This window comes from Scleropages formosus, chromosome 10, assembly GCF_900964775.1.
Source record: "Scleropages formosus chromosome 10, fSclFor1.1, whole genome shotgun sequence".
Classification (NCBI taxonomy): Eukaryota; Metazoa; Chordata; class Actinopteri; order Osteoglossiformes; family Osteoglossidae; genus Scleropages; species Scleropages formosus.
This window is the reverse complement of record NC_041815.1, coordinates 20,830,533-20,853,331: the sequence shown is the minus strand read 5'-3', so window position 1 is coordinate 20,853,331 and position 22,799 is coordinate 20,830,533. Positions and strand designations below refer to the sequence as shown.

General features: G+C 40.9%; 1 protein-coding gene across 1 annotated transcript in view; it reads right to left on the bottom strand.

Moving 5' to 3' along the window:
* Positions 1 to 22,515, bottom strand: part of ppp1r37 (protein phosphatase 1, regulatory subunit 37) — a 28,197-nt gene extending 5,682 nt beyond the window's left edge. Inside the window, exons 1-6 of the mRNA XM_018748856.2 lie at positions 20,972 to 22,515; positions 7,641 to 7,738; positions 2,762 to 2,807; positions 2,239 to 2,339; positions 1,269 to 1,388; positions 53 to 203 (exon numbers count right to left, since the gene is read on the bottom strand). Of these exons, the coding sequence (XP_018604372.1) occupies positions 53 to 203; positions 1,269 to 1,388; positions 2,239 to 2,339; positions 2,762 to 2,807; positions 7,641 to 7,738; positions 20,972 to 21,668 (1,213 nt within the window). The 5' untranslated portion in view covers positions 21,669 to 22,515. The remainder of the gene's footprint in view (positions 1 to 52; positions 204 to 1,268; positions 1,389 to 2,238; positions 2,340 to 2,761; positions 2,808 to 7,640; positions 7,739 to 20,971) is intronic.
* Between the last annotated feature and the right edge of the window lie 284 nt (positions 22,516 to 22,799).

Sequence of the window (22,799 nt, the reverse complement as noted above, 5' to 3'; positions counted from 1 at the left end):
TTTATACTACTTCTGACCACCCACCCTGTTGCCTCAACTCCCCCTTGCTCACCCAGCAGCATCAGTGGGCGACCCGATAGGCCGGCATTCTCCAAGTGCAATACAGCCAAACTGCCACTGATACGCAGTGCTCGTGCCACAAAGGGCGCAGAGTGATCCAGCAAAGGAGTGTTGCGGGCATCTAGGTACTGCAAGGAACTCGTCTGGAAGAGAAAAACAAAAAAATATCAGCAAACGAAAGGCCCTAGAAACACAAATATATCAAAAGCATGATGGGATGTTGCAACAAACAACAAAAAAAGAACAGGCAGTAAATTTTTAAAGAATTTTACATCGCAAGAGAATCCAAAAAAGCAGGGCAACTGAAAATTGGATACTCCCATGAACACCTACCAACAAAGGTCTCTTCAACATGATACCAAAAGCATTTAGCACCATAGCTTGTTATTTGTGTGGATAAAAACACAACACAAGATTTTTAATAGCTAACAAGACTCACAAAGTGATAAATATCCCAAGAATGTGATGTATGTGCACTGTGGGGACAGCAGGCAACAACTTGAGTATTTTGACAGAGTCTTAGTCCTATGCTGGGACCCATGGGACACTGTACACCACAATAACTTACTCATACTTTTAATACTAAAATAAAAATGGTCTTCATCTGAGGGAAAGCAATTTCTCAGCACATTTAGGGGGTGAGACAGAGACTCTGCCTGAAAAGATGGGAGATGACATTCCAAAGAACATGAAGGGTAAACCATGGAGAAACAGGCTTTTAACACCAAAAAGGTGACAACTGGGGCTGTTATTACACTAGAGGTTTTACTTAAGATTGTAGAACACTAGAATCTCAGTGGTTCTCCCTCTCCAAAGACCTTTCTTCCTTTCCAATATTACAGAACAAAAGCAGACAACTCTGGGGATGTTCAAGGGATTTTGTGATTTTATTAAATCAGGATTAGCCTCCTTTTATTTATTTATTTTTTTATTTTTTTGAGCAGGTGCAGGCAGAGATACCCTAGCATCCTCCTTATACAAATGGGGCCAAATGGATTTGTACAGTTCTTTCAATCTTAAGTGGATTTAAACCACATGAACAGGCCACCCAAGTTCAAAGAATTTTTCTCCCACCAATTCACTATGTTTAAAAATTAATTCAACAGCAAATTTATGTAATTTCTTAATTTTTTCACATTGAGGTGCGTGAATTATTGTGTACTAGGATGAATGATGGACCAAGCTAACAGACAGTGCCCCCTTCTTACCTTTCTCATCATGTGAGCAGCAGCCTGCCAACCACGGGTGCCAATGTGCTTGTTGAAGGAGATATTGAGGTGGGTAGCCGACTCATAGTACTCAATCATGTCAAACAGAGCTGAAGCACCCTGGTAACATTGGACAAGGACAAGGCATTTACAGACATGATGCACAGAGCAGATCTTGGCTACTCCCACTGCAGGAATTGGCCCACTTTAGCCAACATACTGGGATGTCACCACTGGAGCACATTTCTGAAATACATACAACTAATAAGACGCTTTTAGCATTTCAGGACAGTAAACAGTTTCATAATCTTAATATCCACTGTAATTTTCAATATGAATAGACCAGTAGATGACAGTTAACACTTCTGGAATAATTTGCAGGCATTTTAAGCAATGTCTCAAAGCTATCGATAGTTGTTTTAACTGCTAAAGATGGGAACCCCAAGTAGTAAATGCAAAAATAAAGGCACTCTGCTAAAGTCACAAGTCAGAGGAACTGAACAAGCTGGAAAATTTGACTTGGTGATCAATGTGCTGGTCAGAGTTCCAGCACGCAAAAAGAAAATTCAATCCTGCCCCCAGGCTCTAATGAGAATGCATGCACATCAACCTACTCAGTTAACTAAAACATTAACATTTGGAAATCAACGCATAACAACTGTCCTTGCAGAGGCTTTGAGCAAAAACAAAACAGCTTGCCTCTCAGTGCAGTGAAAGATAGAGAAACTATAAAAATAATGACTATAATGATAGGTCCCCCTGAGCCTGGAACACAAAAATCATTAATCCATGAGTAACAGATTAAAGATGAAAGTGTTCCAGTTCAGTCCTGAGTTTGATGATTCCCTGACAGCCATCAGTGGTATTGTTCATGTGAGATCAAGGGAGCCCTTGGCAAGGAAGGCACAAAATTTCAAAGAGTCAATTTACATACTACATGCTACAGTAATAAGGTGGGATCACCACTCACATCCTCATCCAGGTTTGTCTGCTCCAAGTCCACCACTCTGAACTGGACCCTCTTGAAAATCTCCTCCAGGGACTCACAAGCCTTGTAGTCCAGCTTCTCCCCTGGGTGGGTTCAGGTGGTCATAGCCCTCATGAGTATTACATTTCATTAGATTTATAAACTTCTCATTCATCTACTTTCAGTATTATCATTCTAACAGCAAACCCCTTTCAGAGTTCAGTGAGGTTAGTTTAAGCAATTTACTGTCCATTAAATTTAGTTTGAACCATGTCTGGGCTTTATTTGATTAGAGACAGGAAGGGGGGTTAAGTAAAGGTGCAGACAAAAATGGTAAATGAAGTACAAATGTGGTTTTCTGCATTAAATTATTTTAAGGGGACAAAATTGTGCCACCTTTCACAACAAACACAGCTGGACTTGCACTAAACGCAATTGCCAACATCCATGTGAGTGCACCCAGACATACCCCAGGACCACAGGCCAGTGCCCCAGAGGTACCCATAGGGAGCAGTGATAATCTCACCTTTGAGGTCCAGGCAGTCATTCCTTTGAGTCAACTCTTTGAACTCCTTTATAAAAAAAAAAAAAAAAAAATTGAAAAGAATACAAAGGAAAAATGCAGAGAGAAGTCAGAGCATGCCTGGAAAAAGTAACACATAGCACATAAAGTACAGAAACACATCTGTGACTACGTGCATGCTGCATACTGAAACTGTTTGAGCACCTGTGTCTCCGCATCTTATTTCCACTCATAAAGCTTCTCTAGTTTTGTAGATTACCTAGAGTTTTTAATGGTAGCAAGTCAATCACTTGTCTACTGAACTTTCATTTGCACTTCAATAGTCATTTCCTGCTGTCAGTTTGCACACTGGCACCTTGCACTCTTAAACCCCTTGACTCTGCCCAACTACTTGTCTACTACATGGTGACATTCCGTCTGGACTACTGCAACACACTCGTGTGGCCTTCCCGCTACTGCCATAAAACCTCTGCAGCTGATATGGAACACTGCTGCCCAAGTTGTGTTTGACTTGCCAAAGCATTTCCATGTATCTCCACTACTCATTTCTCTGCACTGGCTTCCTATAGCTGCCCAGATCAAATTCAAGAGCCTGGTTATTGCCTACAAGTGCATCAACAGAACTGCTCCTAGCCATTTTCAAGACTTGATCGACCACTACACCCTAGCTAGACCCCTTCGCTCGTCTACTTCTGCTTGCTTGGTGGTCCCGTGCACGAATAGTAGAGTGCAGAGGTTCTCAGTTGTGGCTCTGTTGTGGTGGAATGACCTCCCCCTCTTACTCAGAACTGCTGAAACTGTCTACATTCAAGAAGGGTCTAAAAACTCACTTTTTCCAGACTCACTTCGCCCATGATCTCTCAAGCTCATGCGTGGTGTAAATGTTCATGAACTATGACTATGATCATGCCCAGATAAGCCTTTACACAGCTGCTACTCCTGTATTGTATGTCAACGTTTGGGTACCTTTAAAAAAAAAATGTAGGAAGATGATCAAGAGTAGTCTATCCTGTGTTTTGTGCACCTACTCATGTGATGAACATCAGTGCATGAAGTGGAAATAAACTAGATTTACTTAAGAATCACATGTCTCTCTTTCTCCTAATGCAATGCACAAATTTTATTTCTCTGAGATGTACGTCACTTTGGAGAAAAGCATCTGCTAAATGAATAAATGTAAACCACTTACTTGAAAATGTAAATATCCATTCCCTATATTTTATCCCCGTACTGTGAATTGTACTATTGTATTGTCTCGTATTTGCACTATTGTTACATTGTCTTTGCACTTCTCTACTGCAATGCCCTACATTGTTGTTTATAGAACTTCACTATATTCATAGTGTACACATGACAAAGCTTGAAACTTTAATCCTGCGCAAATAACTGGAACTAAAGAACAAAGTTACCACCGATAACATTGCGTGACAAATCTTAGAGGCAAATTTTTCTTTTTTTTTTTTCTTTTTTTTTTAAAAAAAAATGGGGGGTGGGGAACTGTACAGATAAAATTTTAACTGCTGCTATGGGGCTATGAACTGTGTAAAACAATTTTACAAGAGCTACCTGTCCAACTCAAACCTGATAGCACACTGATTCTGTCATGATGCCCCAAGGCCTTAAGCGAGACTGAAACAATGGCAGTGTTGAGACCTGGAAGGAAATTCCTATGCCTTGCGGGTTTTCAGGTGCTGTACACATATGTGCGTGTGTACAAACAAATGTGAGATCCCCTCTATACTCTTATAAAAATTAAGAAAGTAAGGTGAGTGGGGAAAAGTTATTTCACATGCATGCATCAACACTGAATTCATCTGGACAAGCAATTAACAAGAGGCTGGATGAGATTGGATTTAAAGAGCAGGATTCCACCAGATGGCAGGTAGCCTTGGGAAATGGAGCAGCATGCTCCCACATTTACAACAAGGTAGCCACCATGCTAGGGTCTGGGACAAGCAAATACCAGCTGCCAGAGAGTTTGACAACTGCTGAAATTAACAAGCAAGGACACTCAGCAAGAAAACATAATGAATTGTTAATCTGATGAAGTTTACATGAAAGCCCTGTCCTTCAGTTGTATAAAGTATTCATAAGCACTTGTAAGTTTCCCCCTCCTCAGGGACAAAATGAAAACTTACAAAAATCTATGCCTTCTATATAACTTAAATCTTTAGATATCTTAATTTTAAAATGTTTAATAATTTTGTCTACTTGTGCTTTAATAAATGTTTACAATCAAACAGCTATATTTTTTAGTTATCCACCATGAAGTTCCAGTGTCATATTTTAGAGGCTGTTATTTATGAAAAATACATTATGTGCAGGGTGACAATACCAGGTGCACAGCTTGCAGATGCATTTAATAAAGCCTTGCACCTTGACTGTGGCCACCAGTACTGCACATCTGGCAATGAACGTCTGTCTGTGTGTGTGTGTGTGTGTGTGTACACAGAACATAGGGAGATGCCCAGAAATGTGTCACAGTGCTGCCAAGCAGCTAAACCCAAACCCCTGCTCAGTGTTACTACAGCTCAAAAATTCAACAGCCCTTTGAGGAAACTATGGCCCCACACAAGCTCCAAAGAGAACAAGTACATACCTGAATATATCACTCTTGTTTCAAGTCTGTCTTAATGACCACTGGTTTTCATATAACAATACTTTGGGATCACATTTAAAATGTGTTTTCAAACAAGGTGTTATAATCTGACTGAACAAGATCTGCTTTTTTGCACCCACAAAGAAATCAGATTTTCACAGATATTCAGAGTTTTATGTTGCATAAAATAAACACTGTATTCATCTGATCTGCCAAAGACATTGACCCTTTGCCAACAAGCATCTGTTCACTGCACCAGAGGAAATACAGCAACCCTTACTTCAGGCCTATAACTGGAGCCAACAGAAGGTACTGCAGGCTGATGGCTCTCCTCACACTCATATTGAACAAAGTGGTTTTTTCCCCATTGATTGAAACATTCAGAGCTACTCCTGGAGCTCTCCAACATCTGACTATGCCCAATCTGGAAATTTCATGAGGCAGGATAGTGTAAGGTGGTGCCATGTTAGTAGTGAGCTACCTCAATGTTACTCAGCATAATCTTCAGCTTTTTTTAATGTCATACATACTTCCTACGAGAAAAACCATCAAACAGGTTTTTGGGAGTTTACAACTTTCAGAGTATGACTGAGTACGAAATTTGAGTTTCTACCCTCAGACAGATCGGGGAGGGGGGAGCTGCGGCTTGTCTGAAGTTTTCAGTGACCAAATGTGTTTTACAGGAGAAACCTGTGGCATCTACTTGGTTAGCATTTCTAATTGCTCTGTCCACAAAAGCATCAACTGCACACCTTCTTCAGAACAGCGTTAGAGCCAAGAGACACTGAAAAATGACAAGCTGTGTAACTAGAGATAGACATTGCCTTACACAGACAAACTCTATGCTTCACCTGTCATATAAAGGTGACTGTGTAAATACGCAAATATCTCAGTAGTCAGTGGATTTGACAGGAACAGGATATGCATGAGCCCACCCTCACAGCTACACTTTACACCATTAAGCTGAAGACTACTCTATTGAAGCTTTGGAAAACTGTTTACATGACCAAATACAGCAGTTCCTCAACTTACAAGTGGGGCAGCATAGTGGTTAGAGCTCCTGGCTTTGGACCCAATGCAAGTGACTTACCCTAAATTGCTCCAGTAAAATTACTCAGCTGTGTAAATGGGTAAATAATTGTAAGTGGCACTATAAGTTGCATTGGAGAAAAGCATCAGTTAAATTAATAAATGTAATGTAAATGTACAAACAATTGGGACTAGAAGTCTGTTCTTAACTATTTGTAAATCCAAAATTACAGTCAATGCAAGCTTAATACAGGCATCCCTGAAAGTCACAGGTTTGATTCTGTAAAGATGCTGAATAACACTACTGATATAAAAATCTGCAGTAAGATTTATTGGTTCAATCAATAAAAGCATAACAGGTCTCAAAACAGTTTGATTTTCTGGGTAGGTTCTACAGAAATTTCATGTATAGCTATAATAAAAATAATGGTGTTTTAAAAGAAAACCATGATTTTACTACTTTCAAGCCACACCAAAATTAAAAATAACTTGAAATGGAATAAAATAGCCTCCACAAACTCCTTTCAGTCCCAGTTGTTTTTGATTTGCACTCACAAACACCTGATCCAAGCTGTAAACACTGGAAGCAAGATGAAATAATCCAGTCCCACATTCTTACTCTTTTTATCTGTATTTTATTGGCAACTAACGTTTGGGTGCATAAGGTTGTGTTTGATTCCGAACAAAAATTTTCTGAAAATAGAAAAGTGAAGAAAAGATAATTGCATTTACATTCATTTAGCTGACTTCCCCCCCCGGCAAAGCAACTTACAATCTCAAGTTCCCTACAGTTATTTACCCAATTATACAGCTGGGTAATTTTACTGGAACAATTTCGAATAAGTACGTTAAAATAATGAGAAAGCCATGATCTGTTTGCAAATTCAAAAAAGAAACTCTCCAAATGGAGGCAAGGCCACTACCACCTGTAAGGAACCAAGGTCTCCACTGACTCCCACAGCAATGCAGGGACATAGGAAGAGGATACCAACATCCTTCCAAACTGGATTCTAGTTAGTTTCTCAGTGGCTCAAGCTTTCCTAGAGAAGGTCCTTGCTCTTAATCCTGTCACAACAATGCAGCACGGAGTCATTCAAAAACACAAGTTTGCTCAACATAAACTACAACCGTAAGGTGTGCATGTGGAGACCTTTCTGTTAGTAACATAAGAACAGGCATCTGTGGTCATTATTATTACATCCACTTCATGTCTGGCTTACACATTCTTTAATAACAGCAGGAATGAAGGTTTACCTCTATCTGTTTCAGCACTTTAGGGATGGGCTTGCAGTTGAGCTTCTGACAGGCCTGCCTATAGGCAGAGAGGATCTCATCCACTGTCACATTCTGAGCTGGAAGAGAAACAAGGAGTCAGCAAAAACACCTCATTCTTTCAAACATGCCATTCACTTGGCAATAAGCTCATTCTTGTGGTTTCCTGTACTCCCACCAATCATGGAATATAAGTCACAGGCCTTCCTGTGTAAACAAAACTAATTACAACTAAATGATAACATTCACATGCTGTAAGTGGTAGTTATGCCACAAAATTTTTCCAGCATCAATGAATAAACAGTATTTTTCAGCACGTTTACACCTCAGGTCTAGCGATGAGCACTGTGTAATGCTAAACCCAAATCACTTAATTCAAACTAAGATCAAGTTCATCTTCAGGATATAAACTATTAGAGACTCTTTCCTGAACCTCCACTCCAAAGGACACAGCAGCTAGGCAACCTTTTGAGGCAGCAAGGACTTAGGGCCAAGTATACACTAAACACACCCCAATGCTCTCTTCAGCTCTTTTAGTTGTGGATTGTTTCCATTATCTTCACCTGTAAGCAATGCTGCTGGTCAACTATTGGGCAAGATTCCTTCTTCTGTTACAGTTGAGTGATGTGAACATGATCAGCTACCATCTGAAAAGCAAGTACTGCATGACACAGCAGCGCCCCCAAAAAACTATTAATATATCATTATAGTCACTTCCCCAACAATCCATGCTGCTACAGTTTTACCTCTTTACATAGTTGTACATTTATCAAATGTGTTAAGAATATCATTTTGGACAACAAGGTCCCCAACTATGACACCTGTTGATGTTCACAGCAATGAGCAGCCCAGGACAAAGACTCCATTATGAACACACCCACACTTTTTACCTTTGCATGGCTTCCCATACAGACAACCACAAAGCACTGAGGCAGCACAGCTATCCTTTAAAACCATGCTACAGAACACAACAGACACCAGACTGAATTTGAGAAGCTGTCTACATGTGTCTGTAAAAACACAAACTACCACAGGAGACAACCTTAAGTCTTCAGTGCAGAGGTTCCACATCTGATTCACAGAGGTCCTTTGGAAAATGATTACTGAAATCCCAATACTTTCTAGACAGCCACATTATTTTCTAAGATGCTTAAGCTAATAATAAAACAGTGGCACAGAACCCTTATCAGGCCCCATAAGAAGCAAGGGACTTGCGGTGATATGGGAGCCTAATGGAGTGTGTTCCCATTCCTTTGCAGAAATGTTCAGTGTTTCCAGGGGCATGGTACATCATCTCCTCCAACCAGGACAGAAATAAAATTCACAACCAGGACTCTGACCCATGACTAACTTCTAATTTAGAACTACAGCCAATACATGCTGAATTTCTTAACTTCAGCTCCAGTAAAATTACCCAGCTGTATAAATGGTTAAATGAGTGATAATTGGGACCTTAACATTGTAAGTCACTTTGGAGAAAAGCATTAGCTAAATGAATAACTGTAAATGTAATGTAACTTATTCACCACTTTTTAGATAGCTATTTGCACACATCCTTATATCTGAATCAGCAGTTTTGTTTAACAAAAAATAACTACATATGAACATACTTTCCACAGTCAAGGCAAAGGAAACACAGGAGTCTTAGCACAACACCGACAAAGAGTGAAAATTAAAAAATAAAAAAAATTTGAATTAAGGGAACAAAAACATCACCAGCAAGGCTGAAGAGGAATGCTTGACGTTAGCAAGATATTCATATTGTGCTCAAATGGCAACTGTTATAGTACCTAAATTTATGTCTGCATAAAAATCCAAGAACTGCAAAGTAGCATCTGCTTAAATGTTACAGATAACACCTTATGCAAGTTAGTAAGGCAAAGACCACTGATTTACTGAGGTAAGAATTCCATTAAATCCTTGGCAGGACATCCAGGTCAGTAGCTATCCTGAAGTACTTCTTGACCAGCCCATTGTCCCTGCACTCTGCCTACTAACAATGATTAATAGCTTTCTAAACACTAACACAGTAAGCCCATGATGGCCTAGTGGAAGGAAAAAGAAACTCCCCACACCAGGAAATTAAAGGGATAGCAGCACGATAGGGTCACGCACAAAAAGCGTAGAATGAAATCAGGTGATTAATACCCAGAAGGTATTTAGCATCAAACCCCAGCAAAGATACAATACCCTGGCCCCAAGGAATCCGAATGTCCCTTCTGCTATTGATCAAGATACTTCCTCTGAATTGTTGTAGTAAGAACAACCTACTGCATAAATGGCTGAATACAATCACTGCCTAGTTAACATCAGAGTTAAGGACCAAGGCATGGCTGGTAAAGGCACTTGTGTGCTAATGACACATTCAAGTTGTACAGTATGTCCCATTCTATAATGTGCTATGACCAGTACTATTAAACAGGTAATGTTAAACAGTTGGGAAACAGCAATATATAGTTATTTCACTGTAAATACATTCATGTGACACATGCTAATTAAACATATGCCCTGGAGTTGTAAAATGAATTTAAAAATACTAAAATATCTGACACAAAGCTATGCACAACTCCATTACTGTTGGCCTCAAGTGCAACCATAGTATCTAAGCGTGAAAAGATGGGTGTCACAACGTGAAGCTAGGACTGCTGACACAATTGATGCCCTTTGATTTAAGAAACGCATCTCTAAGTCCACCCTATACCACCTCATACCTGGTCACTCCCAAACTGCTACCCTAGCATCCTCGATATCTTAAAGTAATTTTTAATAATTTCTTGCCTTTGTCCATGTCATATGATGCAGAATTTAAATGATATACTTTAACATAAAAACAGTAGAACTCAGATGAATATCTATTTCACAATTTCAGTATTCCCCACCCTCCCCAAAAAAAGCAGATAACTGGAAAGTGTAACATTTATTTAAAGTGAGTTATACGTTATAATGCATTTTTAGGTCCCTATTTGCAAATGATGAATATAAATATTTATTCCATACACATGTAAGCAATGAACATTCAAGAGCTGCACAGTTGCCAACATTAATAGACTGCAGTGTTAAGTTGTTCTGGACCTGTTTGTGTATTAAGATGAAACTGATTTGACTGGTACCCAAGTTATACTGTACACAAAGTTAAAATGTGGTCCATCATGAAACTTCAAAAAATGTAAGTACAGTAACACCCTTCTGTTTTTATAGGGGAAAAATGTCAAGTACAGAATATAAACATACAGTAAGTCTAGTACTCATGAAAATGAAATACTACATGAGCCTTTATTGCATATGATAAGCATACTTTTGTTGAAATGGATAAATAGGAGCACAAAGTTAACCTGGCTAAGTTGTTCTGTAAGCTGATCTGTCACAGATGGTACATGCCGACTTTCCATTAACCTACAAAGGCTCATCTCCCTTCTGTTTGTGTCAGCTCCTATTACTGCACTGCTCCTGGGTTTCTGGACTCTGATTTATTTGATCAGGAGAGGTTCCTGATGTTGCACAATACTCTAGGCCTCGGATCACAGCCAAACTTTGATCCATTTGTGCCCAACACAGATAAACAGTTTTTTTTCCATGTCAGACAATGGTCTTTGAAAAAAGACACACACACTGAAACCGCTCGTCCCAAGCAGGGTTGCGGCGAGCCGGAGCCTAACCCAGCAACACAGGGTGCAAGGCTGGAAGGCTGGGGACACGCCCAGAACGGGACGCCAGTCTGCCGCAAGGCACCCCAAGCAGGACTTGAACCCCAGACCTACCAGAGAGCAGGCACAGGCCAAACCCGCTGCGCCACCACACCCCCCATGGTGAAAAGAGACGAACATATTGCTAAAAAGTCATTAACTGTTCAAATACATTACAGCATCCTGCTTTACTGTAGTGTAGAATGTCCAAGTAAAACTCCCCCGGTTTCAGCAAAAATTAAGTTTTAATTCCACCTCTGGACCAACTGCCATTGAAACAAGCTACACTACTTCAAAGAAGTAAGCTCCTAAATTCTGGCCACGTTCAGTTCTCTTCAAATAAACCGATTTGTACTTGTGAATGAAAAGTCCTTGAAAGACAGCAATGTCATCAGCAGGGGCTGCTGAGCCGCCATGCCATAGGTAAACAATCCCAGGGGAATGAACGGCCCGCCCACGTCTACAGCCTGTGCACATTTCTACCCTGTGTGGCATTTACAACATGGCTGCCCTCACTGGAGTATGCCAGCTCCCTTGGGAGTCACAAAAGCTGAAATATCTGTTGGAGAAGGGGACTGGACCTGTACCAACAGGACAAAAATACAAATGCAGTAAATAGCCCAAAGTGCTCAACTCTGAACCACACAAGTTTTATTTATATCTGTCCCTTAATATCAGAGTACTCTACCTTTTTCCTGAAGTTTGAATGCAGTTGAGTAAACAAGGGTAACAGATGGGAAGTGGCATGATAGGAAAACCAAATGTGCCAACCAGCCTTGTTTACTTTTAACACAGGTAAACCCCTCCCACCCACCAAAAACACAACTGAGTCCAGGCTGTGCATACTGCAAAGTTCCAACACTAATCTAGACTGAACATTTCAAGCATTTTTTGGATAACCAAACGACATGAAACACAAAGAAAAGTTAAAATCGAATGTGTAAGATGGAATTTCATTGGTTCAAAGGCGAACAGCAGTGATCATCAGCCCCATGGACCTATTTCTGCATGTATATCAGCCTGGCATCGGTACAAAACCATTTTAACCTTCTGAACAAGTGATAGCATCACAAGTTTATACGTATATGGTTTGCTGTGCAAGTAAAAAAATGAACACAAAAAAAGCATGTCGAAAAGCTGACTACTTAAAACTGGTTACGTTACCATAAAACACAAACCTACTCTCCATTTGCCCAGCTGATAATTTCCATTTCAGAGTGAGCAGATTCCTGCCTTGCGGACAGTATCAGCAGCATGAGCACAGCAATGGATGGCTATTCAGTCAAACATGGTGAGAGACTGCAGAAAAGCATGAGAAATTGGGCAAGTGAAGAGAGAGTTGCCAACGAAGGAGAACTCCTTGTAGGTAGGGCGTGCAGGGTATGTTCTACTGACATGAATACCTAACCTCAATTGCAATCTTTTGTAGTAAGGTGTCATCCTTGATGTTCACATATTTTCCCCCCCATCAGTGGCCTTGAATGTTTAAACCATGTCATATTTAAAAAAGATATGGAAATGTAAAATGTCTGTTTCTTAGATAACTGTCTGATCAAATTATGACTTCGATGATACGACCACATTTAATGACCTTTCAAACAGAAATCCAGATAATTCATCAGGGTTCAAAAACATCTTTTCACAACTATATTTTACAGGTAACAGTAATTCCCAGTGCACTCCCCTACTCCCAGCATCTCTTGAGGTCAGTCTAGTCTAACCTTTCTCAATAAGCAGCAAAGCTGGAGCCGTTACACACTGGCATAAATACAGCAGCAAAGATCCACCCAAGTGGACCCATGAGAGCTGTAGGTGGTGGGTGAAAAGAGCTGCAGCAACAGTGTTCAAAGGACTACTCATGAGCACATTAGCCCAGACTGGGACACAGTTGCTGTGGCTTCAACTCATTTTTCAACTAGTCCAGTTCCTTCATATAGTGCAAAGATGTGACTCAAGTGAACTGCTGACATTTGCCCATACTGGTGACACAGCTACAAGGTGTGTACGTGTCAATGAATAATTGCTCTGCAAGGGACTGGCATCCTGATCGAAGTACACCCTGTCTCGCATCCTGTGCTTCTGTGACAGGCTCTAGACCACTGCAAACCAACACTGTACGAGCAGTTGAATTTGGGAATCCATTCATTATCCATTAATAGTTATACACAATAGTTTATATTGTGTGCAAAAAAGTGACAAGCCAATATCTAGTGCTCTGTACTGTTAATACATCAAAAACACACAAGAGCTGCTGTGCCCAAACTGCACACTGTCGTGTACACGTGACATACAAAGTATATAGAACCCTCGCATCTGAATGTGCGGGTAGAGTAGAGCACACGGATGAGACTTATCAAATGCAACCGCTGCCCTAAAAAGAACCCACAAGGACAGAGATGCCACCATCCGCCCTGGGCCATGGTTTTTCAGCTTGTAAGCTGAGTTACACTGCCATTAACCCCTCCCCTCGACCCCCATAACCCCTACAAATCCGATTTGTCAGTCTCATTTTGTGATTACAGACAAGCTCTCAACACATCAAAAGGAATTGGTATCAAGAGAAAGAGGGGGAAATTAAAAAAAAAAAAAAAAATTAAAACAGCATTCTATGTACTACCTCCTTCCAAAGGCAGCCTGCACAGCATCGCTTCTCTGAATGGACCAAAATCCAAAGAGCATTCTATCCACTTCCCATCCTCTCCATTACAGTCTTCTAAATTATTCGTTTGGACAAGCCACATTAGCAGTTTGTGGAATCCACAAGAACAAGATGCAGAGGCAAGTCTAATAGTCGTCTCTGTGCTGTTTAAGATCTGTTACGGACTGTACAACCAAGATGAATGATTTACTCGTTTTGGAAATAGTGGTATTGTGATAACAGTTCTCATAACATAAAAGAAGCATTTATTTGTTGAAATTCATACAGCATATGGTCACTAAGGTGTTTCCCAGCAGACTTTTATCCAAAACAACTTACAGTATTTGGTCCATCTATACAGCTGGGTATTATTACTGAAGAAATTCAAGGCATATACTGTACCTTGATCATGGGTACAATGGCAAGAGCAAGAAGCATTACCTTGAAACAGCAATTCTGTCTCTAGCCACTAAAATACTTGCTGTCCCAAAAGATGACTTAACATATTGCTCTGATGGGTATGAAGGTACCTAACAATGCTCTCAGGAACACTGCAGCCACTTCCAACACTCATTATGCACACCATTAAATACCAAGAGTTATGGTAAAATGATAAGAACCACCAAGTTATGATTGACCCCATGACTTTTAAAAAGAAAGGAAAAAAAAGCAACCCTTGCTGACAGTTACTCAATTACTCTGTTGTCCAGATTCTGCTTTAATTCATTTTGTTCACCTTCCTTTTAAAATGTACCATTTATGCAGAAATCATTACACTAATAACTTAGTAGAGCCAGCCTGAAAGAAGGGGGGGGGAGAGATCAGGCCAGTAAGTGAAACCTAAAATGTCACTTATGATTTCCCGGATCAATAATTCCCCGTGATGCATCCTAACTTTGACAGTGATATCCAGTCTCCATATACTCATCACAACAAGAATTCAACTTAAAGGATGTTCCTTTAATACCCCTACTTCACCTTGCAAGGCATTTCTTCCCATTTACAAGGACTGAAGTTGGATTTTGCACATCTTCAACAGCTGAGCAGTATTTACATTTACTCATTCATTACATTTATACATTCTGCACACACAAAGCAAATTTAAATGACTATTCAACAGTATCACACAGTATTTTACAGAAACCTCATTCCAAGGTGACTTCCAATGCTATACACGCTACAGTAAATTCCTTGCAATCATTCACCCATTTTTACAGCAGAGCAATGTAACACACACAAACACACTACTGGGAATTTAGATTCCAGTTTACCTACAACACATCTCTGGAGCGCAGTAGGAAAGCCAAACAAACACAGGGTGACGTAGCAATAAATGAGCCAGATCATGTGGACTGCTACTGACCTGCTGAGATGAGAAGTCAAGGCACATGAGTTACAGGATGACTGATCGCCCTGCATAATGGCGACGCGAGTTTAAATACGATGGATGAATGTGTGCTATAAGCATAATGGGGCCTGCGCAAAGTTCCAGAAAGTTTCTTACTAGTTAACAGCTGAGCAGCAAGGTCCAAAATAGCCTGGCACTGTTGGGGGAGGGGAAAGCAAAAGATGAAGGGGGCTAAGAGCCTCAGGTCTCATGGCATTTCTCTGGGTCAGCACTGGCTACGGAGAGGGCAGAGCATGACCTTGCAAAGTTTATTCCACTCAGTCATCTCCGAGACATGGCCCACCCTGTTCTTGCAAAGGGAACATGACTGTCACATACATGCAAGAGTGACAACACTAGTCACCTGTTGGCTTCACATCAGCTATCATCTGACAAACTAGGTCTAGATCTCAAGACAACTGGAGATTAACAGCACTGCAATGTATTGTTCGTGTCAAGGTAGCAAGGTAGTTAAAGACATGGACTTGTATCCTTAAATTTACCAGTTTAAGTCCTACAAGGTAGCCTGCTAAAGTACTGAAAAATTTCTTAGCTTAAGAAACAGAAGTAATCTCAAGCATAGTGCTTAAACTGAACTAAGAAAAAAATTTAAGTGTGAAGTAAGCAATCAGCTAGAGCAACTGACCCATTTATACACCAATTCAGATTAAGTACCTTACTCAATGGTCCTGCAGCAGCAGCAGGGAGTCTGTCTTGAACTGGCAACATTCAGGTAATAAGGACATACCCTTATATTTACTCATTTAGAAAAAGCTTTTCTCCAAAGCAACTTGTTACAGCTGGAGGTGGGATTCAAACCTGAAACCATTTGGGTCCAAAGGCAGCAAGCTCTGCTCACTATGCTATCAGCTGTCCCCCTTAACCACTAGGCTGCCCACTGTCACAAAGCAGCAAAACTAAGCAGGAAAGAGCTGTGTTTAAATTGTCTTCTTATGATTGCACAGCAAATACTTCTGTCCAAGGGACTTAACATTTAAAACCATTTCTACATCTTAGTATTTTAAAACAGACTTTAAACATATTATAGAAAGGCACCTCCTGGGATTTGTGTGTGTGAAGTGCTTGTGTTTTTTTTAAAGGTTCACGCCTGGGTGACATCAAGCAGCCACACCCAGCAGGGGAAAATTACAGGCTCTGGACTAGGTGGCACATTATTATTTCACAGCTTGTGGTCATGAACAAGACAGAGGCAGCCTATTTCCCTGTACCATGTGACTGGCTGAAAACACTTAAATCTGTTACTGCTCTGCATGATAGATCATTTGCATGAAGACAACATGATTGTCTTCTGCTTCAAGTGGAGAGTGGCCTACCATTGGTATGGCATTCTCCATATTCTAGAAAAATTTGCTTGTGAACTCTCCGTTCTTCTGTAACTACATCCCAGTTCATTTTTAACTGACTGCAGCACAGACCTGCTGTCCCAAAGGAATGCTCTCCACAGTAGCAACACTCTCAGGGATTTAATAGCGTCACAGTAACAAGGGCTTATAGAGAACTAGAATATCCAACCTCAGAACAAAACTGCGGAGGGCAATACATCATGATCAGGATCAAAGTTTGTAAAACATCTACCTATGGGCCATCAAGCAGATACTTTTACAGGTGAGTATTAGACAAAGTCTTAAGGCATTTTCATCCTAACAGCAAGTGCAAGTTAATATTTACTAGCTTAGCTTCATGCTCTAGAGGCTAAACACACATACAAATTTCAATTGCAGAGCTGAACACTAAAGCACTGAAGGCTTTGAGAGAATCAGCAGCCCAGGGGGAGAAGTTTACTCCACCAAATTGGAGCTTGTGCAGACCCCTTTCAGACCTTTTTTTTTTTATTAAAATGTTCTGCATTGTGTTGATTTCATGTTTATTCTGCTGTGGTTGAATACCTAATATGAACCAGAGCAGGAGATATGCTGTCAGGAATTATTTATGCAGGGCTGAGGGCATGCATTTTTCATACTATCTTCATACATCTTTCTAAGGGCCCCTTCAAGGACCATGTAATGGACAAAAATACCATTGTACCAAATTAGCTCATTGTAAGAGAAAATGGTACACATTTTTCACAAGTGTTTTATCATTGTATGGGAGCCTGTTATGTAAAGGATGTGTAATGTTAATTGATCCCCTCACAACAGGAATTATACTATCAGGGTGATTTCAACTAAATTAAACCCATTAAGTGGATGTATAGATGGATGGATGGAAACAGTTATGTTTTACTAAAGGAACACTAAATAGGCATAGCAGTAAAATACTTGAATAATCTTGAAGGTAATATATATTTTTGTTCTTCACTTCAGTAGTGGTACAGCTATTAGGTACTACTGTGGTCTCTAGTTAATCTCCTGATTACAGAGGGCTTTTGAAGATGCATCCCTGACGATGCCAAACCGGTTAAGTAATTTCATAACAAGAGGATCAGCACAATACTAACTGCAGAGTAGAGAACATGACTGAACATGCTCTTCCAACAAAGACTGACTATAAGTGTGCAAGAATGCAACTATGTGCAAGAACTACATTTTGGTTTGAAGGGAAGGGTGCTCCAAAGGAAGAACTGATAAGTTCAGTAGCGGCTTGATATCCTGAGCCATGCAGCCCAGAGATTAAATGGAGGGCACTGTGTTCTGTCGTGCCAGACAGGGCAGAGTGCGGAACCATGTACTTTGCCATTATTTGATCCAATGCCACACTACGTGAGCAGGCTAACCTCTCATATTCTTTGAATACATGAGATAGTCATGCCAAGGAATGGCAGGCAGACAGGCTGCTCAGGGGCAAGTTGAGAAGATCTAATGCATCATAAAATAATAAGGTTTTAAGTCCCAGTCAAGGAGGCAGTACATGGTGCCTTCTAAACTTGTGCTCATTACACACTGGCCTTTTCAGATGCAAGAAATGAATACAACACACTTCAGCACTCCCCTTTTAAAATCCTGCCAGAGGGCCAGAGTCCTCCATGGAAAATAACCATTTCACAAAACAAAGGGAAAAGACTTACTCATGAAGCCTTGAACACTGATAAGCAGCTGAGACCAAAAAACACAATTGAAAACATCTTAAGAAAATTAAAACCTAATTACAGCATGTTAACTATGACAGACCAACTAGCATCAGAAAAGGCAGTTATTGGTTGTCAGCATTGTCCTTTTTTTTTTTTTTTTTTAACATCAAGCAAAGAATGATTAGACTAAACTCAAAGGTCTGACAGGACTACTGGAAATCCTAGGCACTGTTCCACCATGCACTTGATCCCCTGTTTACCTTGTGGTGTGAAAAAATTTTGTTAATATGTTCAAGTGACATGTTCTAGTTAATACATTTAGAAAATGTATGCTGTCTTGGCTTTGACTGCTTAAGGCCACAGGAAATGTTGGTAGGCAAACGAGAAATTTTGTTGACCTTTAGGATGCATCCCAACACACTTCTTAAACGGGAGATCAAATTGTTCAGAGTAGATCACTTTTGCGTCGGATGCAAGGGAAGTTCTGAAAGTGTTGCCACGCCTTACGATAACTTATGCATAAGTTTGCAAATAAAAGGAGGCAACAGAAACCGTTCGGGGAGACACCCAGCTGTCTGGGGCTCTTCCATTGGCCGAGGTTGCCGTGAAAAGTCGCTACATGTCCGTTTTATACGGTTCTGCGACTGATCAGTTCCAGGGGGAGAAAAAATTTCTTTCACAACCTAGAGACTGGTCAAAAGCATCGCAACCACAACCCAACCCCAGCGACCACTGGCTCATGCACACTCCTGACTGTCTTGCTGAATGCACATTAATTCCCAAAAAACTCAGGATCCAGAAGTAACACAGCAAAAAGTAAATTCAAACAGGGGCATGATGAGAACACACACAAGTCTTTTGTCAGTTCTTCACAATGATCAAACTGAACATGGCCTAAGAGGTTCCAGGCAGAGTAATGTGATACACAAACAGGCCTGCCATTATAAGACACTTTAGATGCTCCAGGCTCGTGCTCAAGATACCTTTCCATGACAAAATTATGTAGTCATAATAGTGTCAGATCTCCATAGTCCAGACTGAGGCTTACTTGCAAAAATATTTCTGGCTCACAGATTTCTCCTGTGTATAAGTGTGCACACACACAATTCATATTCAGAAAAGTTAAAGAATACCTTAAAAAAATTAGGGCAAGAATCTAACAATTCCATGACAATGGCTACTCAAACTGGATTCCAAAAAGTTACCAATACGTGAAGGCAAAGACATATGCAATTCAACAGATACAGTTATGATATTGTTCATCTTTACAATCTGAACTGTGGTTCTAAACACATTTGGAATTTACTGGTATAGGCTGGTACAGGCTTCCTGCACACAACATTGTACTCACATAATCAAACCACCCACTAATGTTGTACAGTCTAAGGATTTTGGTACAAGATGTGCTAAAATTTCAGAACGGGGTCAATTTACCAATAGATTCAAGACTCCTGCATATTTACTCATACTGTCAAATACAGTTGTTAAAGGACTGAATGACTTTTTTTAATCCTTTACAGATACAGATAATGTTGCTGGCATAAGATCAAAAGGAAAACAAAAACAAAGATGTTTAAGTAAACAAGTCCATTACTGGTTAAACTAGATGACAGTCAATACCTCTCTCAACAAGACTAAACTTTGGAGGAAAAGCATGCAAACAAAACAAAGATAAATGTATTACAAATAACTCAAAAACATTATGACTATATCGAGTTAGAGCATGGAGTCCAGCTATACAAAGGTAAGCTGGTTAGTAATATCTTTCCAAAAAAAAGAGAAAGGAAACCACTTGAAGCCATAATACTGCTCTATTTTTGACATTTGTGAATTTTTACTCGAAACAATAGGACGTTGTTAAGAAACTGGGACATCCTGATAATCCCAAGAACAGTTCCTTTTCATGTGCTGACATAAAATAATTTAGATCAATAGTTTTTGACATTATCCCTAATTGGACTGATTGCTTAGACTAGGCCAAACTAGGAAAAAAATAACTTTGATCAAGTAAAAACTTCAACAATGTCCCTTGAGTTCCAAGAATCTGGGGACACAAGACTAGAAACTCAGACTGCTTCCTATCCCAGAACTACCTTTAACTTGTTCACAGAACAACTATCCTGAGGGGGGGCTGTAACTTTTCAACAATGAGTACACCACTTCAAAACTTTTTTTTCTTTTTTATTAAAATTAATATCCTACCTTGCTCTTTCAAGATCTGTGCATACCACTCAGCTGTACCCCCAAGATGATAAAATAAGCAGCCGCTTGCTGTTCTTCAGCTAAATCTTTCAGCCCCTAAGAATTTGTGTGGATCTTTCCTTAACCAACAATGGAGATGTCAATGATGCGCTTTGTTTTTTTTTCTCCAAGTTAAAAGTCAACCAGTTCTGTCACTGGAAAAATAACCAGGCACAAAGTAATATCAAGAGGTCACACGGCAGAATTATTTGCCAAAAAGAAATCTAAAGTTACAAATATACAGGACTGTTGACTGGAGTTTAACACAAGAAAGTGGTAACTTCCACCCCCTCCTAAACATTAGCAATAGGAGTTTCAGATTTGTAAAATCCTTACCATGTCTCCATGGGTCCTTTGGCTCTACGGCTCCAGAAACAATGTCTTCATCTGAAGGAAACGTCACCCTTTTGCCCCCATGTTTATGCCTTTCATTATCTTCAGATATGGTGGAGCCAACTTCACCTTTAGCAGATTCCAAAGGCAAACTGTCCTCCATTTTGAGGGCCCTTTTTGCCTCCTCTGAATCACTACGAAGGGCTGCGGATTCTGCAGCGAGAACGACTTTGTCCGGGATGCCCTGGTCAACATTTTGGCCCAGCGGCTCGGACTCCAAAACGCCACTTTCATCCAGAGTCAAATCCACACCGATGTCCATATCCCCATCAGAAAAGTTTGGCTCAGCTGACCCAGAGTCACAGTTACGCCCCTGATATTGGTGGTCCTTTGAACAATTATCCAAGCCAGAGTTGGCAAAAGACAACTCATTAGAAACCCCTTTTTCCTCATTCCAGTTGACCTCTTCTACCCTTTGCTGTTCTTCACCCCGCAGATGACCCCCAAGGTGTCCATCGTTCAGTTCCGAAAGCCCAGCAACGTCGACAGCCTCTGTCCCAATGACCTGTTTAGCCACATCTCCAGCCATTGCCTGAAGGCTCTTCAGTGGTATCATGTCTTCCATGTAGTTTGTACCACCATCATCATGGACATCCTTGGGCTTGGCATTGCAAAAATCCAGCACTTCCTGCCTGTTCATCTTCTCATGTCCACTCCAAGAGACAACTGTAACCTCCTGTCTACCACCACACTGTGTATTTCTGTTATTAACTGGTCAGCAAACCTAATGAATAAACCAAACTTTACACATAAATAAATAAAAGAGCAGCTATACGTCTCAACTGTACACCTCTTCGATGGAGTTATGAATCAATTTTTACACAACTGCCCTAAATAAATCCAGTTCACACATTTAAAAACAAGGTTTGGGGTGTTTTGTCAGTAGTATCAGAAACATTAAACTATGCGTTTAAGCTGTTTAACAACAGGCTGGGGACATTTCAAAAAAAAAAAAAAAAAAAAAAGGGCACTTTTCAGGTTGAATTTCAACTCGACGAAAAACAAAACAGCTAAGGGGAAGATCAACGGCCACAAACTGCTCCAAGGAGGAAATGTCCCACAAGCGTTAGAGTCACTCAGTCAGGATGCTTCTAATGAGGAAAACAAGTCAGACTTGAAGTCTTTTAAACCCTCTTTTACAAAAAAGACGGGTTTGTCAAGCTAGGACGTCCAGCGAACGCATCTCTTCAGGGTTTAGCAGCTAGTATTTAGCCGGGAGAAGGGGGGGAGGAGGAAAAAAAAAATTCACTGGGATTAAAGAGCGCACAAAAAGGCGGGCGAAGCGCGCGGAGCGGCCCGTGCAGCGCAGGCCTACGGCAGGGACCCCCTTCGCGGTCGTTTCACCCCTTTTTATTTCCCGCTACTACGTGGCTATCGGCATTTTTTCACCGGAGCAGAACCGAGAAGTGCCAGCGCGGCGGCTGACTGTCTTAAACAGTCATGATGTGCGGCTCAGCTCATCCTGCATTTCGCTCCTTCTTTCCTCAACTTGCGCGACCGGCGGTGGGTAATTATTGTGACTGCTGTTACTGAAATGAGCAGACGGAGACGCCTCAGCCGCGGCCGGTACTTCAGGTTTGGCGAGCCGCGTCCCCGACTCCCCGGCGCTCGAATGACCGTGACGCGGGCCCCCGAACTAGGCCACCACCAGCGGCGGCGGCGGCGGCGGCGGCGGCGGCGGCGTGCTCCCGCTTCGGCGTCCGCCCTGCCTACACCGGAGGTTTACCTCGGAAGGAGCGAACGAGAAGGCCCTTCCTTCCTTCGCCTCACA